The following is a 19,010-nucleotide window of genomic DNA, read 5'->3' on the forward strand; positions in this document are numbered from 1 at the left end:
CATCAGCACCGGCCTGTACTCTAAATGCCCAAAGCTCTCTCCTGGAACCTTACACTAAGTCTGAATGTGTCCTGTTAGGTGACCTAAACTGGGACATGCTTAAACCACCTGACCAAGTCCTAAAGCAATGGGGCTCGCTAAATCTTTCTCAGATTATTACCAATCCCACAAGGTATGACTCCAAAGACCCAGGAAAGGCTAATCTCGTTGTTATCCTCACAAAGAATCCTGATAGGTATCAGTCTGGTGTTTTCTGTAATGTCCTTAGTGATCACAGTTTTACAGCCTGTGTTCGAAATGGCTGCTCAGTGAAATGACCTGTCCTGATTTGTCATGGACGCTTGCTAAAAAACTTTAATGAGCAAGCCTTCCTTCATGACCTGGTCTCTGTAAATTGATGTAGAATCAGCTTTATCCCCTATGTCGAAGACGCCTGCACCTCCTTTTTTAAATATTTTCAGTTGTACTTTTAACCAAAAAGTTTTGTTTTGTGTATGTCCCATTACATGAAATCCAAATAAAAATCGATTTAAATTACAGGTTGTAATGCAACAAAATAGCGAAAACGCCAAGGGGGATGAATACTTTTGCAAGGCACTGTACTCCACCTCAAGAATACCATTTGGCGAAAGCCTCAGCGCACGCATAGTTAGGCTGACTGGCTTGTTCAGGCAAATGAGAAAAAAGTGCACTCAGGCGATCCGGAAGACCAAAGTTAGTTACTTTAAGGAGCAGTTCTCTCTCTGTTGGTCTAACCCCAAGAAGTTATGGAAAACGGTTAAAGACCTGGAGAATAAACCCTCCTCACAGCTACCCATGTCCCTTAATGTCGATAATGTGGTTGTTACTGACAAGGAGCATATGGCTGAGCTCTTTAATCTGCTACCATGTTATGCTGCTGCCATGTTGTGTTGCTTCCATGTTGTTGTCATGTATTGCTGCCATGCTATGTTGTTGTCTTAAGTCTCTCTTTATGTAGTGTTGTGGTGTCTCTTGTTGTGATGTGTGTTTTGTCCTATATTTCTTTTTTTATTCCCAGCCCCTGTCCCCGCAGGAGGCCTTTTGCCTTTTCGTAAGCCGTCATTGAAAATAAGAATTTGTTCGTGACTGACTTGCCTAGTTAAATAAATCAAAAATACATTTTCACAGCATGCTATGGTAGTTAGTAAAATATAATACAACATATTTTTCATAAATACAGTGCATTGGGAAAGTATTCAGACCACTTTTTCTAAAATGGATTACATTTTTAAGAAATGTTTGCAAATAAATATAAAATAGAAATACTTAATTTACATAAGTGTTCAGACCCTATGCTATGAGACTCGAAATTTAGGTCAGGTTACAATTGACCATCGTTGAGATGTTTCTACAACTTGATTGGAGTCCACCTGTGGTAAATTAAATTAATTGCACATGATTTGGAAAGGCACCAACAGTTGACAGTGGATGTCAACTGTGTCTTTGTGGGCTATACTCGGCCTTGTCTCAGGATGGTAAGTTGGTGGTTGAAGATATCCCTCTAGTGGTGTGGGGGCTGTGCTTTGGCAAAGTGGGTGGGGTTATATCCTGCCTGTTTGGCCCTGTCCCGGGGTATCATCGGATGTGGCCACAGTGTCTCCTGACCCCTCCTGTCTCAGCCTCCAGTATTTATGCTGCAGTAGTTTATGTGTCGGGGGGCTAGGGTCAGTCTGTTATATCTGGAATACTTCTCCTGTCTTATCAGGTGTCCTGTGTGAATTTAAGTATGCTCTCTCTAATTCTCTCTTTCTCTCTCTCGGAGGACCTGAGCAATAGGACCATGCTTCAGGACTACCTGGCATGATGACTCCTTGCTGTCCCCAGTCCACCTGACCGTGCTGCTGCTCCAGTTTCAACTGTTCTGCCTGCGGCTATGGAACCCTGACCTGTTCACCGGACGTGCTACTTGTCCCAGACCTGCTGTTTTCAACTCTCTAGAGACAGCAGGAGCAGTAGAGATACTCTGAATGATTGGCTATGAAAAGCCAACTGACATTTACTCCTGAGGTGCTGACTTGTTGCACCCTCGACAACTGATTATTATTATTTGACCATGCTGATCATTTATGAACATTTGAACATCTTGGCCATGTTCTGTTATAATCTCCACCCGGCACAGCCAGAAGAGGACTGGCCACCCCTCATAGCCTGGTTCCTCTCTAGGTTTCTTCCTAGGTTTTGGCCTTTCTAGGTAGTTTTTCCTAGCCACCGTGCTTCTACACCTGCATTGCTTGCTGTTTGGGGTTTTAGGCTGGGTTTCTGTACAGCACTTTAAGATATCAGCTGATGTAAGAAGGGCTATATAAATACATTTGATTTGATGTCAGAGCAAAAACCAAGCCATGAGGTCGAAGGAATTGTCCGTAGAGCTCCGAGACAGGATTGTGTCTAGGTACAGACCTGGGGAAGGGTACCAAAAAATGTCTGCAGCAATGAAGGTCCCCAAGAACACAGTGGCCTCCTTCATTCTTAAATGGAAGAAGTTTGGAAGACTCTTCCTAGAGCGGGTCGCCCGACCAAACTGAGCAATCGGGGGAGAAGTGCCTTGGTCAGGGAGGTGACCAAGAACTCGATGGTCACTCAGACAGAGCTCCAGAGTTCCTCTGTGGAGATGGGAGAACCTTCCAGAAGGACAACCATGTTGTCCAACCATCACTCCACCAATCAGGCCATTATGGTAGAGCGGCCAGATGGAAGCCACTCCTCAGTAAAATACACATGACAGCCCGCTTGGAGTTTGCCAAAAGGCACCTAAAGGACTCTGACCATGAGAAACAAGATTATCTTGTCTGATGAAACCAAGATTGAACTCTTTGTCTGAATGCCAAGCCTCACGTCTGAAGGAAACCTGGCACCATCTCTATGGTGAAGCATGGTGGTGGTAGCATCATGCTGTGGGGATGTTTTTCAGTGGCAGGGACTGGGAGACTAGTCAGGATTGAGGGAAAATGAACGGAGCAAAGTACAGAGAGCCTTGATGGAAACTTTCTCCAGTGCGCTCAGGACCTCAGACTGGGGTGAAGGTTCACCTTCTAACAGGACAACGACCCTAAGCACACAGCCAAGACAATGCAGGAGTGGCTTTGCGACACCTCTGAATGTCCTTGAATGGCCCAGCCAGAGCCCGGACTTGAACCCAATCGAACATCTCTGGAAAGACCTGAAAATGGCTGTGCAGTGACGCTCCCCATCCAACCTGACAGAGCTTGAGAGGATCTACAGAGAAGAATGGGAGAAACTCCCCAAATAAAGGTTTGCCAAGCTTGTAGCATCATACCCAAGAAGACTCGATGCTGTAATCGCTGCCAAAGGTGCTTCAACAAAGTACTGAGTAAAGGGTCTGAATACTTATGTAAATGTGACATTTCATTTGTATTTTTTTATTTTATTAGCAACAAAAAACATTATGGGGTATTGTGTGTGGATTGATGGGAGAAAAAAAAACCATGTAATCTATTTTAGAATAAGGCTGTAACCTAACAAAATATGGAAAAAGTCAAGGGGTCTGAATCCCTTCCGACATTACATTAAAATGTGTTGAAAGTGTTTATATTTGTAAGAAAATAGCATTTAACAGTTTGCTAGCTTTATGCTAACTATATTTAGCCTTGCCAATCTCTAACTAGCTTTAGGCTATTAAGTTTCAGCTATTGTTAGCTCACACGTTGACAGTTTAGAATGTAATGGTTCTAGCATTGTTTATCTCAGGCCGCCAGTCATTTTTAGCTTCATGGGAATTGACACTGCTAGTACAGTGAGTTCTATATAATGTTACCCCCAACACTATTGTTAATCATCATTAGTTTTTGTTAGCAATGACTCATTTGCTTTTGGATCATGAAATATGTTTGTGAAACTATATGGGCACATTTACACACTTTGCATTCATTATTTTCACAACACATATTGTGTTTGGGACTCATTGTTCATATGTTTATGCCCAAAAAAATCTCTGCCTTTATATTTACATTTCTTGATATTTTTTTTTTACAATCTAAGAGGTGAACCTGCAAGTAGGCATTTAATTGTACTTTGTACACCATGTGTATCCTGTGCATATGACAAATACATGTTGATTTGATTTACATAACTTTACCAACATCTCTGTATTCTTGTTCGCAAACGTAGCAAAAACATTCAATCAACTGAACTGCCCCTAAGCTAAGTTCAGAACGACTAAATAATAATTGAACCAATCATGGCATTACACAGGATAGGATAGAATAGTATAATTTAATATCCCATATGGAAATTGTCTTTGCAACAAAGGACAGACATAATTGGTGTACAGATAACATATATCACAAGACATACATCATATCAGGTGACATACAGTACATCACAAGACATAATGACCAGACGGACATACTTAAATACACTGTAAACACCACCCGATGTCACAGGAAGGCCATAAAGATCATCAAGGACAACAACCACCCGAGCCACTGCCTGTTCACCCCGCTATCATCCAGAAGGCGAGGTCAGTACAGGTGCATCAAAGCAGGGACCGAGAGACTGAAAAACAGCTTCTGTCTCAAGGCCATCAGACTGTTAAACAGCCACCACTAACATTTAGTGGCCGCTGCCAACATACTGACTCAACTCCAGCTACTTTAATAATGGGAATTGATGGAAATTATGTAAAAATGTATCACTAGCCACTTTAAACAATGCCACTAATATAATGTTTACATACTCTACATTACTCATCTCATATGTATATGTATATACTGTACTGTATATCATCCACTGCATCTTGCCATCTTTATGTAATACATGTATCACTAGCCACTTTAAACTATGCCACTTTATGTTTACATACCCTACATTACTCATCTCATATGTATAGACTGTACACGATACCATCTACTGCATCTTGCCTATGCCGTTCTGTACCATCACTCATTCATATATCTTTATGTACATATTCTTTATCCCTTTACACTTGTGTGTATAAGGTAGTAGTTGTGGAATTGTTAGGTTAGATTACTTGTTGGTTATTACTGCATTGTCGGAACTAGAAGCACAAGCATTTCGCTACACTCGCATTAACATCTGCTAACCATGTGTATGTGACAAATAAAATTTGATTTGATTTGATTTAAATGGCTTATAGTCCTCTGAGCACTGAAATCATCACAACTCCTGAACCCTGCTTGCTGTCTGTCATTTTTATCTTTTTAATTTCATTTTCACCAAATCATTGTAATCATTGTAGTTGACAGAGAAAAAAAACATTGAAAAAAGTGACCACTAACATACAGAAACAGAGAATAACAACAAAACAGAAACAGACACTATAATTAGGCAATAAGATGCTTGTATTGTTACAGTTCTGCTCCGGTCACAGTCTCTGCCTGTAGGGTGAGGCATCTTGGGTAAGTGGGTGGGAGTTGGTGCACCAACCTTACATTTCATCCAATCCACTGCTGTGGATTTTGGAGTGATACTTCCCTGGTCCAATCCCCCTCTCTTTAGCACCCAGTAGGAGGTGTCCTTGAAGAAATAAGCATCTCCTGAGGGGCAGAGGGAAGAGAGTGATTGTGGTATGGTTTGTGTACTTCAAGGAGAGATGTGGTCAACTAAACATATTGGGAGATTCTCAATTGGTGTTGCTCGACTCCTCGCTTCCTCTCCTCCATCCTCTCCTCGCCTCCTTTTGAAAAAGGTTGAGGTATTCTAGGAGCGGAGGCGAGAAGAGGAAACGTTGAAAGAAATACGCTTGTATGAAATTAGACTCTCCTCCACTCGTGCGTCATCAGGCAAATTACATTTACAGGGGAGGAATCCTAAAATAAAATGGTTATATAACTACTTTTTAAAATGTGTGCATGCCTCTCCTTCGAGAGGGTGTGGTAGACTTTTCCACAATTGAGAATCTCCCAATATCACACTCTCAGTAAAGTTGCATATAATATATTTACATTCTATTCATGTGACGAATGGGGCATTCATGTGCTTGTGGGAAGTGGGAAATTATAAGTCCAACACGATTGTGTTCAAGTGCTTTTAAAGTCGGAACAATTATTCAACCAACAAGATTTAGGTAGCTAGATAAGCTAGCTAACATTGCTAATAATAAAGTTAGCTAGCTTTCTTAACATTTACAATATGGTCAAACTGGATATATTCACATTGCTAAGTTTGTAATTGTCAAATTTATTTGTTTTCATCTTTTGGTTGAAAAGGTGAAAGGTCAGTGGTAAAACGTCACAACAAAAAATACTTGTTTTCCCACTTGTAATTCAAGCAAAACGTCCCAGTCGGAACTTCCGATAACTCCTACAACACATACAGTACCAGTCAAAAGTTTGGACACAACTACTCATTTAAGGACTTTTCTTTATTTTTATTATTTTCTAAATTGTAGAATAATAGTGAATACATCAGAACTATGAAATAACACATATGGAATCATGTAGTAACAAAAGAAAGTGTTAAACAAATTAATATATATTTGAGATTCTTAAAAGTAGCCACCCTTTGCCTTGATGACTGCTTTGCACACTCTTGGCATTCTCTCAACCAGCTTAATGAGGTAGTCACCTGGAATGCATTTCAATTAACTGGTGTGCCTTGTTAAAAGTTAATTTGTATAATTTTTTCCCCTCTTAATGCATTTGAGCCAATCAGTTGTGTTGTGACAAGGTAAGGGTGGTATACAGAAGATAGCCCTATTTGGTAAAAGACAAAGTCCATATTATGGCAAGAACAGCTCAAATAAGCAAAGAGAAACGACAGTCCATCATTACCTTAAGATATGAAGATCATTCAAGAAAATGTCAAGAACTTTGAAACTTTCTTCAAGTGCAGTCGCAAAAACCATCAAGCGCTACGATGAAACGTGCTCTCATGAGGGCTGCCACAGGAAGACCCAGAGTTACCTCTGCTGCTGAGGATAAGTTCTTTAGAGTTAACTGGACCTCAAATTGCAGCCCAAATAAATGCTTCACAGAGTTCAAGTAACAGACAAATCTCAACATCAATTGTTCAGAGTAGACTGTGTGAATCAGGCCTTCATGGTCGAATTGCTGCAAAGAAACCACTACTAAAGGACATCAATAAGAAGAAGACTTGCTTGGGCCAAGAAACACAAGCAATGTTCATTAGACCGGTGGAAATCTGTCCTTTGGTCTGATGAGTCCTAATTTGAGATTTATGGTTCCAACCGCCATGTCTTTGTGAGACGCAGAGCAAGTGAACGGATAATCTCTGCATGTGTGGTTCCCACCATGAAGCATGGAGGAGGAGGTGTGGTGGTGCTTTGCTGGTGACACTGTGATTTATTTAGATTTCAAGGCACACTTAACCAGCATGGCCACCACAGCATTCTGCAGTGATACGCCAACCCATATGGTTTGCACTTTCAACAGGACAATGACCCAAAACACACCTCCAAGCTGTGTAAGGGCTATTTGACCAAGAAGGAGAGGGATGGTGCTGCATCAGATGACCTGGCCTCCACAATCACCCAACCTTAACCCAATTGAGATGGTTTGGGATGAGTTGGACCGCAGAGTGAAGGAAAAGCAGCCAACAAGTGCTCAGCATATGTGGGAACTCCTTCAAGACTATTGGAAAAGCATTCCTCATAAAGCAAAGCTGTCATCAAGGCAAAAATATATTTAGATTTGTTTAACACTTTTTTGGTTACTACATGATTCCATATGTGTTACTTCATAGTTTTGATATTTTCACTATTATTCGACAATGTAGAAAATATTTAAAAAATAAAGAAAAACTCTTGAATGAGTAGGTGTGTCCAAAGATTTGACTGGTACTAAAAGTGCCCCAAAACTACACTTTACTATGGCTTAAGGACCCACAAAGCTTCTCTCAGAGTACTGTAGTGTGGTCCTGTATTGGTCAGTTGGTAGAGCATGGTGCATTTTTCTATGGGGCGGAGAGAAGATTTTGCAATTTCATAACTCATTTCATGCAATTCTACTCATTTTGCCCAGGGGCCGGCAAAAGAATTTGCAGTTTTACAGCTAATTTCCTGCAATTCTACACATTTTGCCATAGGTCGGAATTTCGACCATGCTTACTACAAGTTTAGATAGCTGGTCGCTAGACTAATTTACCAATCAAAAAAATGTTAGCGGACATGGGCTACTGTAATTGAGTAATTGAGTGACTGACATAATAGAAATTATGCAAAATGTTGAAATAGCATCTTTTGTATTCATTGTTCTAACTCTCAACAGTAAGTTGCGACCCCAACTGAGTTCCTAAAAAAAAATGGATCCGCGGGCCTACAAAAGTGGGGGCCGCCAGTTGCCCATCCCTGGGTAAAATTATTGGATTGGGTAAAGGCCAATCTGATCCTGGATCTGTGATTAGGTGCAAACACTAACTTAGCGTATTTCTTACCGTCTCCCCAGCTGATGATGTCATCGGGGTCAGAGGGCACCCCTGTCCAGAGGGAGACCATTTTGGGGTACCCCCCCTCCAGTTTCCTGTCCTGCCCCCCTTCGTCAAATCTCCAGAACTCCCCTCCGCTGAACACGTACGTTTTCCCATTGTGTGCCCACACAAACACCGCCTCCACCCTCTCCAGTGGCCGACCCTCCATGGTACGCATGCCCCATTCCTCTAGGGAGCGTGGGTACCCAGGCAAAGAGGCCCTGTCTTTGAACATCCAGTACTGGGCTCCTGCACAGAGAGTAGAGAGGACAGAGGACAACCAGAGAGAGATTAATCACATTGAAATATATAATTTATCAGACATAAACAGATAGAAGACACACATTTGGGCATTCATATACTACTCACACAAGCACATAACAGTAAGCAATATACAATTGAGAATACTATATATTTAGAGGTATAACATATCATATTATGCAGTATTATATATTTTTGAATATTTTTCGCCTCTCTCACCAATGAAGAAGATGATGTGTCCGTCGCTCCTTTCATAGACTGTGTCGATCCGGTCCAGCCTTAGGGGGAGCCCAACCCAGAAGTTGTGGATCAATGCTGGGTTGAAAGACACCAGAGAACCCCACTGCTGAGCACGCCAGAAAAAAGCACCTGAGAGAGGGAGAGAGAGAGAGAGAAAATAAAGGGAGAGGCACAGGTTGGGGGGGGAGAGAGAATGGGAATGTGTGTGTTTTGGGTGTACAGTATACAGTAAGTGTATGCACTATGCATACGTATTTGTGTACAATGTACGGGTTACAGTTGACCTTATATAAGTGATAAAGGAAAAGTTGCACGATAGACAGTTTGTTCCACAAATCTAACAACGTAAATGTATTGTATTTTATCTAAACAGTCTTCATGCAAAAAAAAAATGATATACACATTTTCGCAATGTGATTTACATTTATCAAAAACTCCTATACCAACAATACATTGGGCTTTGACGTCAAGAAAGGAACAGCCTGCTGGTGGCTTCGGTGATTGAGGCGAATTGGGTAAGTAGGTACTAAATTGCCCAAAGAGTTTTGTCATGTTATGTTGCTAGTAGATGATTTTTTTAAAACAGTCTATGCAAAACGAACTGGCCCACTCGGATCTAGCATGGTGTTTGGGGATGGAATAGGCTAGCTAGCTAGCAAGCAAGCTACAACAACTCGCGTACATCAACACTGCACGTTTTGCAAAAATAAATGGTCAAATACCAATTGGATTAATGTCATCTTTTGTTTCAAGGTATGTCTTTATTTTTGCTGAACTGTGATCTTTATTGGCCGATATAAGTTGCAGGATATCATGGTAGCCAATGTTGGGTCAGCCATTATAAACTCAGCAAAAAAAGAAACGTCCTCTCATTCCTATCTTGCAGGGAGTCACGCACAGAACGAGCTGGTGGCATTGTCATGCTGGAGGGTCATGTCAGGATGAGCCTGCAGGAAGGGTACCACATGAGGGAAGAGGAGGTCTTCCCTGTAACGCACAGCATTGAGATTGCCTGCAATGACAACAAGCTCAGTCCGATGATGCTGTGACACACCGCCCCAGACCATGACGGACCCTCTACCTCCAAATCGATCCCACTCCAGAGTACAGGCCTCGGTGTAACGCTCATTCCTTCGACGATAAACGCAAATCCGACCATCACCACTGGTGAGACAAAACCGCGACTCGTCAGTGAAGAGCACTTTTTGCCAGTCCTGTCTGGTCCAGCGACGGTGGGTTTGTGCCCATAGGCGATGTTGTTGCAGCTGATGTCTGGTGAGGACCTGCCTTACAACAGGCCTACAAGCCCTCAGTTCAGCCTCTCTCAGCCTATTGCGGACAGTCTGAGCACTGATGGAGGGATTGTGCGTTCCTGGTGTAACTCGGGCAGTTGTTGTTGCCATCCTGTACCTGTCCCGCAGGTGTGATGTTCGGATGGACTGATCCTGTGTAGGTGTCAGCTGTCCGTCCTGTCTCCCTGTAGCGCTGTCTTAGGCGTCTCACAGTACGGACATTGCAATTTATTGCCATGGCAGTCCTCATGCCTCCTTGCAGCATGCCTAAGGCATGTTCACGCAGATGAGCAGGGACCCTGGGCATCTTTCTTTTTGTATTTTTCAGAGTCAGTCGAAAGGCCTCTTTAGTGTTCTACGTTTTCATAACTGTGACCTTAATTGCCTACCGTCTGTAAGCTGTTACTGTCTTAACAACCATACCACAGGTGCATGTTCATTAATTGTTTATGGTTCATTGAACAAGCATGGGAAACAGTGTCTAAACCCTTTACAACGAAGATCTGTGAAGTTATTTGGATTTTTACGAATTCTCTTTGAAAGACAGGGTCCTGAAAAAGGGACTTTATTTTATTGCTGAGTTTACCTGGATTTACTGTTACTGCTGCTAGTAACATTAGTACTCCGTTTAGTATGTGGTTAGCTATAGCTACCATCGGCAAATAACAGTTTTAGCCAGTTTGGTTATATACGTTCAATGTCTACTATGATGATAAAGGTTTATTTTGATTTTGTATGAGAAACACTGTGATGTGTTTCAAGGCTGCTAGTGGTTAGCTAGTAGGGGTAAGCCAGCAGGGGTGTAAAAGGGGCTATGCTAAAAGCCTGCGCACTGTATAAGTGCCACTGTGTACTCTCTGTTTAGGGCCAAATAGCATTCTAGTTTGCTCAGTTTTTTTGTTAATTCTTTCCAATGAATCAAGTAATTATCTTTTTGTTTTCTTATGATTTGGTTGGGTCTAATTGTGTTGCTGTCCTGGGGCTCCGTGGAGTCTGTGAACAGAGCCCCAAGACCAGCTTGCTTAGGGGACTCTTCTCCAGGGTCATCTCTCTGTAGGTGATGGCTTTTATATGGAAGATTTGGGAATCGCTTCCTTTTAGGTGATTGTAGAATTTAACGTCTGTTTTCTGGATTTTGATAATTAGCGGGCATCGGCCTAATTCGGCTCTGCATGCATTATTTGGTGTTTTACATTGTACACGGAGGATCTTTTTGCAGAATTCTGCATGCAGAGTCTCAATTTGGTGTTTGTCCCATTTTGTGAATTATTGGATGATGAGAGGACCCCAGACCTCACAACCATAAAAGGCAATGGGTTCTATTGAAGGCCCTTTTTGCCTTGTCTCTCAGCTAGTTCACTGCTTTGTGAATGTTACCTGTGGCGCTGATGTTTAAGCCGAGGTATGTATAGTTTTTTGTGTGCTCTACGGCAACGGTGTTTAGATGGGATATGTATTTGTGGTTGTGGCAACTGGACCTTTTCTGGAACACCATTAATTTGTCTTACTGAGATTAACTGTCAGGGCCCAGGTCTGACAGAATATGTGCAGAAGATCTAGGTGCTGCTGTAGGCTCTCCTTGGTTGGGGACAGAAGCACCAGATAATCAGCAAACAGTAGACATTTGACTTCAGATTCTAGTAGGGTGAGGCCGGGAACTGCAGACTGTTCTAATGTTCTAGTGCCAATTCCTTGATATATATGTTGAAAAGGGTGGGGCTTAAGCTGCATCCCTGTCTCACCCCACGGCCCTGTGGAAAGAAATGCGTTTTTTGTTCATTTTAACCGCACACTTGTTTGTGTACATGGATTTTATAATGTCGTATGTTTTTCCCCCAACACCACTTTCCATCAATTTATAATAAAAAAATTAAGGTAAAATAAATAAATATAGCAGACCCTCATGCCATATTGAGTCAAACGCTTTTTTGAAATCAGCAAAGCATGAGAAGACTTTGCCTTTGTTTTGGTTTGTTTCTTTGTCAATTAGGGTGCCGTCTAGCGTACAGTAATTTGGCAAAAAGCCCATTTGACATTTGCTCAGTACATTGTTTTCACTGAGGAAATGTACGAGTCTGCTGTTAATGATAATGCATTTTTTCCCCCCAAGGTTGCATATCCCACGGTAGTTATTGGGGTAAAATTGGTCTCCACTTTTGTGGATTGGGGTGATCAGTCCTTGGTTCCAAATATTGGGGAAGATTCCAGAGCCAATGATGATGATAAAGAGCCAATTGGAATTTGTGGTCTGTATATTTGATCATTTCATTGAGGATACCATATTTTGTCCTGTAGTTCATTCAATGTAATTGGAGAATCCAGTGGGTTCTGGTAGTCTTTAATAGTTTGTATTTGATCATGTATATGTTTTTGCTGTTTGTTCTTTGTTATACGACCAAAAAGATTGGAGAAGTTATCTATCTGTTTTGGATAGATAACTCTTCGTATTGTTGTTTGTTTAGTGTTTTCCAATTTTCCCACAAGTGGTTAGACTCTATGGATTGTTCAATTACATTGAGCTGCTTTCTGACATGCTGTTTTTTCTTTTTCCGTAGTGTATTTCTGTATTGTTTTAGTGATTTACCATAGTGAAGGCGTAGGCTCAGGATTTCTGGGTCTCTATGTTTTTGGTTGGATAGGTGTCTCAATTTCTTTTAGGTTTTTGCATTCTTCATCAAACCATTTGTCATTGTTGTTCATTTTCTTCGGTTTTCTGTTTGACATTTTTAGATTTGATAGGGAAGATGAGAGGTCAAATATACGTTACACCTTCACTCTTACAGTGGGAGGTTTTGTCCAGGAAGTTGTCTAAAAGGGATTGAATTTGTTGTTGCCTATTTGTTTTTTGGTAGGTTTCCACACTACTTTCCTTCCATCTATAGCATTTCTTAATATTATTTAGTTCCTTTGGCTTTGATGCCTCATGATTGAGTATTGCTCTGTTCAAGTAGACTGTGATTTTGTTGTGATCTGATAGGGTTGTCAGTGGGCTGACTGTGAACGCTCTGAGAGTACTACTGCCAAGAGATGAGCTATAAGTGTACCTAACATAGGAGTCCCCTCGAAGCCTACCATTGACTATGTACATACCCAGCGTGCGACAGAGCTGCAGGATTTGTGACCCGTTTTTGTTGGTTATGTTGTCGTTATTGTGCCTACGGGGGCATATGGGGGAGGGAATGCTGTCTCCTCCAGATAGGTGTTTGTCCCCCTGTGTGCTGCGGGTGTCAGGTTCCTTTCCAGTTCTGGAATTTAGGACGCCACAGACTAGTGCATGTCCCTGGGCTTGGAAATTATTGATTTCCCCCTCCAAGATAGAGAAGCTGTCCTCATTAAAGTATGTGGATACTAGTAGGAGGATATAGGTAGCACACAAGAGGAAATTTTCCTGTGTCTTTCTCTCTCTCTGCTGTGTGTGCATCTTGCTAGCTGTCACTCAAATGATTTCTCTCTCTCATTTTACTAGCTGTCACTCAAATGGCGAGGGACTGAAGGTCATCGACTGGAAATCATATTGCTAGGGGGCTGGATCACGTGCGGGAAAATTTTGAGAAAATGGCGCCACACAGACACTGACAGTCCCAAGCCCATAAATGTTTCTATAGTTAACATGAAAAATGGTTGTTCTTCTTACCCTTGAAGAAGAAGACTTCTCCTCTGATGTTGGCAATGGCATCATATTTCCCCTCACAGCGATCTGGCAGAGCAGGGTCTGGGCTGTGTTTGTAAGGGGCGGTAGTGAGAGGGTACTGTATCTTTATGATATTTGCATGATATTGTCATATAGTATCTTAACTATAACAAGTTGTAGTTTTTGCAGTATTTGCCCAGTTATACACTCACCGTGGTGTTAGTCTTGGGGATGGAGGACTGGGCAGGAAAGGTAGCTTGGGAGTGGTGGAGGCCGGAGTGGGATGCGTGGCAGACTTTCTTCTCTTTCCTATGAAATACCATTTCAGTATTTTTGAGCATTTGTGTTCCTGTGTCTCTGCATATGGGTCTTTCTAACATTTCCCATTGTTGAGGACCCAAACGAAGACTTCAAATGTGTGCGTGCACTGTGTGTGATTGTGATGGTGTGTACCGTATATAGCCTGTATTCCCTGCCTGTCATCTGTAGGTAGTGTGTAGCTCTGGATGTCCCCCACAGTCCCCTGGTAGTATGGCCTCATGATGGAGGGATTGGAAGAGGTATGTGAGAGGCCCAGGGCGTGGCCAAACTCATGCACCGCTACCGTGAAGAGATCAGTGGTGCCAATGTCATCTGAGAGAGAGATGGAGAGGAGAGAAAAAGAGACAATAGATCTCAAATCAAATTGTATTTGTCACATGCTTCGTAAACAACAGGTGCAGACTAACAGTGAAATATTTACTTACGTGCCCTCCCCAACAATGCAAAGAGAAAATAATTGAAATAATAGAAAAATAATAACACAAGGAATAAAACAATTAATTGTAACAATTTAAATTGTAACAACTTAGCTATATACAAGGGGTACCAGTACCGAGGTGATACATATACTGTAGGTATAGGCTATTTGGCGATAGAGGGAGAATGACAGAAATGGAGGAAGGGGAAAAAAAGGGAGACAGAGGTTGGGGGAGCTAAAGATGAAGAGAGACATGGAGGGAGGGGAGAGAAAGGGAGAGATAAAGCAATTAAAATCTCATTATGTTATTCACAGAAGTACACACTGTTTATGTGTGTTACGCCCTAAGCCTCTCCCTCACCTCCATACCCGTAACTCCAGCTCTCCCCATTGTCAAAGTGGGTGTCCCCCGCCATGTCCGCCATCCCGGGGAAGAACGCGTGAGCCAGGGTGCCCCCTCTACCATCAAAGGGGTACCCGTCCTCGTGGTAGGAGCTGGGGAAGGACACCCTGAAGTCCCCCTCTTCGGGGTGGTCCCGGGAGGGGCGAAGAAGTTGGAAGTTGAGGGGGGTGGGGTTGCTCCACACGCGGAGGGCGTAGGTGAGGATGAGATCCACCAGTTTGGGGTCGAGGGAGGGGGACAGGGAGGGGGAGGGGTAGCTGAGCACACTGGAGTGGGGGAGGATGAGGGAGGGCATGAGAGGAGATTTGGGTTGCAAAGGGAGGGTATATTACTGGAAACTTTCTAAGTTTACCTGTAAACTACCATAATTATCTTTCAAGGATTTTATGTAATCTATCACAAGACATATAGTGGCCCATTAGGGCACTTCAGAATATGAACCATCAACTTAGTGAATACCATTGGTGTGTAATATCAGGGATTCAAATCAAATCAAATTGTGTTAGTCACATGAGCCGAATACAACAGGTGTAGACCTTACAGTGAAATGCTTACTTACGAGCCCCTAACCAACAATGCAGTTAAAAAAAAATACAAGTAAGAACAATAAATAAAAAAAATTAAAGAGCAGCAGTAAAATAACAATAGCGAGACTATACACAGGGGGGTACCGGAATAGATTCAATGTGCGGGGGCACCGGTTAGTTGAGGTAATATGTACATGTAGGTAGAGTTATTAAAGTGACTATGCATAGATGAAAACAACAGAGAGTAGCAGCGGTGTAAAAGGGGGGGGGGGGGGGGGGGGTAGTGCCTTGCGGCCGGAGGCCGAGCAGTTGCTATACCAATGCAGTGATGCAACCAGTCAGGATGCTCTCGATGGTGCAGATGTAGAACCTTTGAGAATCAGAGGGCCCATGCCACATCTTTTCAGTCTCCTGGGGGGGGGAATAGGTGTTGTCGTGCCCTCTTCACGACTGTCTTGGTGTGCTTGGGCCATGTTAGTTTGTTGGTGATGTGGACACCAAGGAACTTCAAGCTCTCAACCTGCTCCACTACAGCTCTGTCGATGAGAATGGGGGTGTGCTCGGTCCCATTTTTCCTGTAGTCCACAATCATCTCCTTTGTCTTGATCATGTTGAGGGAGAGGTTGTTGTCCTGGCAACACACAGCCAGGTCTCTGACCTCCTCCTATAGGCTGTCTGGTCTTTGTCGGTGATCAGGCCAACATCTGTTGTGTCATCGGCAACCATAATGATGGTGTTGGAGTTGTGCCTGGCCGTGCAGTCATGAGTGAACAGGGAGTACAGGAGGGGACTGAGAATGGGAAAGGGCAGTGTGGAGTGCAATAGAGATTGTATCATCTGTGGATCTGTTGGGGCGGTATGCTAATTGGAGTGGGTGTAGGGTTTCTGGGATAATGGTGTTGATGTGAGCCATCTTCAGCCTTTCAAAGCACTTCATGGCTACAGACGTGAGTGCTACGGGTCAGTAGTCACTTAGGCAGGTTACCTTAGTGTTCTTGGGCACAGGGACTATGGTGTTCTGCTTAAAACATGTTGGTATTACAGACTCGGACAGAGAGAGGTTGAAAATGTCAGTGAAGACACTTGCCAGTTGGTCAGCGGCCTTGTGAATGTTGACCTTTTTAAAGGTCTTACTCACATCGGCTGCGGAGAGCGTGATCACACAGTCTTCCGGAACAGCTTGTGCTCTCATGCATTTTTCAGTGTTATTTGCTTAGAAGCGAGCATAGAAGTAGTTTAGCTCGTCTGGTTGGCTCATGTCACTGGGCAGCTCTCAGCTGTGCTTCCCTTTGTAGTCTGTAATGGTTTGCAGGCCCTGTCACATCCGATGAGCATCAGAGCTGGTGTAGTACGAATCGATCTTAGTCCTGTATTGGCGCTTTGCCTGTTTGATGGTTCGTCGGAGGGCATAGTGGGATTTCTTATCGGCTTCCTGGTTAGAGTCCCGCTCCTTGAAAGCAGTAGCTCTAGCCTTTAGCCCAGTGCGGATGTTGCCTGTAATCCATGGCTTCTGGTTGGGGTATGTATGTACGGTCACTGTGGGGACGATGTCATCGGTGCACTTATTGATGAAGCCAGTGACTGATGTGGTGCACTCCTCAATGCCATCGGAGGAATCCCGGAACATATTCCAGTCTGTGCTAGCAAAACAGTCCTGTAGTTTAGCATCTGCTTCATCTGACCACATTTTTATTGATCGAGTCACTGGTGCTTCCTTAAATCTTTACTTGTAAGCTGGAATCAGGAGGATAGAATTATGGTCAGATTTACCAAATGGTGGGCGAGGGAGAGCTTTGTATATGTCTCTATGTGTGGAGTAAAGGTGGTCCAAAGTTTTTTCACTCTAGTTGCACATTTAACATGCTGATAGAAATTTGGTAAGACTGATTTAAGTTTCCCTGCATTAAGTCCCCGGCTACTAGGAGCGCCGCCTCTGGTTGAGCATTTTCCTGTTTGGAGTACAGCTCATTCAGTGCCAGCATCAGTCTGTTGTGGTATGTAGACAGCTACGAAAAATACAGATGAAAACTCTAGGTAGATAGTGTGGTCTACATCTTATCATGAGATACTCTACCTCAGGCGAGCAAAACCTCGAGACTTCCTTAGATATCGTGCACCAGCTGTTATTTACAAAAATACATAGTCCGATGCCCCTTGTCTTACCAGACGCCATTGTTCTGTCCTGCCGATACAGCGTATAACCACACAACTGTATGTTGATAATGTTGTCGTTCACGACTCCGTGAAGCATAAGATATTACAGTTTTGAATGTCCCGGTAGTTTAATCTTCCGCATAGGTCATCGATTTTATTTTCTAAAGACTGCACGTTTGCTAGCAGAATCGAATTCTCAGAAGGCAGCCCGCCCTCTGGCCCCTTTTTCTCCGCCTTCTCTTCACGCAAATGATGGGGGAACTGGGCCTGTTCCTGGGGAAGCAGTATATCATTCACGTCGGGCTCGTCGGACTCGTTAAAGGAAAAAAAGGATTCTGCCAGTCCGTGGTGAGTAATCGCAGTCCTGATGTCCAGAAGATCTTTTCGGGTCATAAGAGACTGTAGCGGCAACATTATGTACAAAATAAGTAAAAAAATAAGTTACAAACAACGCAAAGAAACAAACAAAAAAACGATTGGTTAGGAATACGTAAAACATCAGCCTTGTTCTCCGGCAATCATCTTGATTCAGAATGAAATAATCATTTGTTTTATAATTTTTTCAACACTTTTATTTATTTTACTATGTCAGTATGTATTTGTTTTGGCATCAAGCTGACAGCAGTTGTGAAAAACATTAATAGTTGGAAGAGTTGCAGAGTTAATTGAAAATAATGCCATTGTTGATTAGATGCTTTTTTCATTAGGCTATTTGGTCTATCTACTATATATATGGAAACAGTATTGAAACAGATACAACAAAAATTATACTATAAATTAATTTAAAAAAAATGTAATTCAAATATAAATGACCAAAGTTATGATAGATTGCCATAGACTTTCTGTTAATTACCAAAATTACTGAAGATTCCGGTAACGTTGGTAAACTACCTGTGGTATATTAACGAGGCAAGATGCAGCCATGCTGTTTAGCATCAAGTTTAATAACAGAATGAATTGACATGTGCATTCTCATAATGCACTTTGACCTTGACTATGGTACGGCGACCTGCGTGTACCAATATTACTATTAACCCTATAATGTAATACCATAATTTAACCATGTAGTTGTTATAGGCTAATTAATACACTACATCATCTACTCCTTTTAGTCTGAGAAACAGTAACAAATGACCCCTATTAAATGGGCGGCAGGTAGCCTAGTGGTTAGAGCGTTGGACTAGTAACCGAAAGGTTGCAATATCAAATCCCAGAGCTGACAAGTTAAAAATCTGTTCTTCTGCCCCTGAACAAGGCACTGTTCCTAGGCCATTGTTGAAAATAAGAATTTGTTCTTAACTGACTTGCCTAGTTAAATAAAAGTTTAAAAAAAAAT

General features: G+C 42.4%; 1 protein-coding gene across 2 annotated transcripts in view; it reads right to left on the reverse strand.

Annotated features, from left to right (window-relative positions):
* Positions 1-4,235: 4,235 nt before the first annotated feature.
* Positions 4,236-19,010, reverse strand: part of mmp25a (matrix metallopeptidase 25a) — a 31,060-nt gene continuing 16,285 nt past the window's right edge. For both annotated transcript variants that reach the window (XM_071350589.1, XM_071350504.1), the window contains 7 exons: positions 14,952-15,259; positions 14,305-14,484; positions 14,064-14,160; positions 13,855-13,937; positions 8,908-9,057; positions 8,395-8,676; positions 4,236-5,537 (listed from right to left, as the gene is read on the reverse strand). In XM_071350589.1, the coding sequence (XP_071206690.1) occupies positions 5,275-5,537; positions 8,395-8,676; positions 8,908-9,057; positions 13,855-13,937; positions 14,064-14,160; positions 14,305-14,484; positions 14,952-15,259 (1,363 nt within the window). In that variant the 3' untranslated portion in view covers positions 4,236-5,274. The remainder of the gene's footprint in view (positions 5,538-8,394; positions 8,677-8,907; positions 9,058-13,854; positions 13,938-14,063; positions 14,161-14,304; positions 14,485-14,951; positions 15,260-19,010) is intronic.

Source organism: Salvelinus alpinus, chromosome 1 (assembly GCF_045679555.1).
Source record: "Salvelinus alpinus chromosome 1, SLU_Salpinus.1, whole genome shotgun sequence".
Classification (NCBI taxonomy): domain Eukaryota; kingdom Metazoa; phylum Chordata; class Actinopteri; order Salmoniformes; family Salmonidae; genus Salvelinus; species Salvelinus alpinus.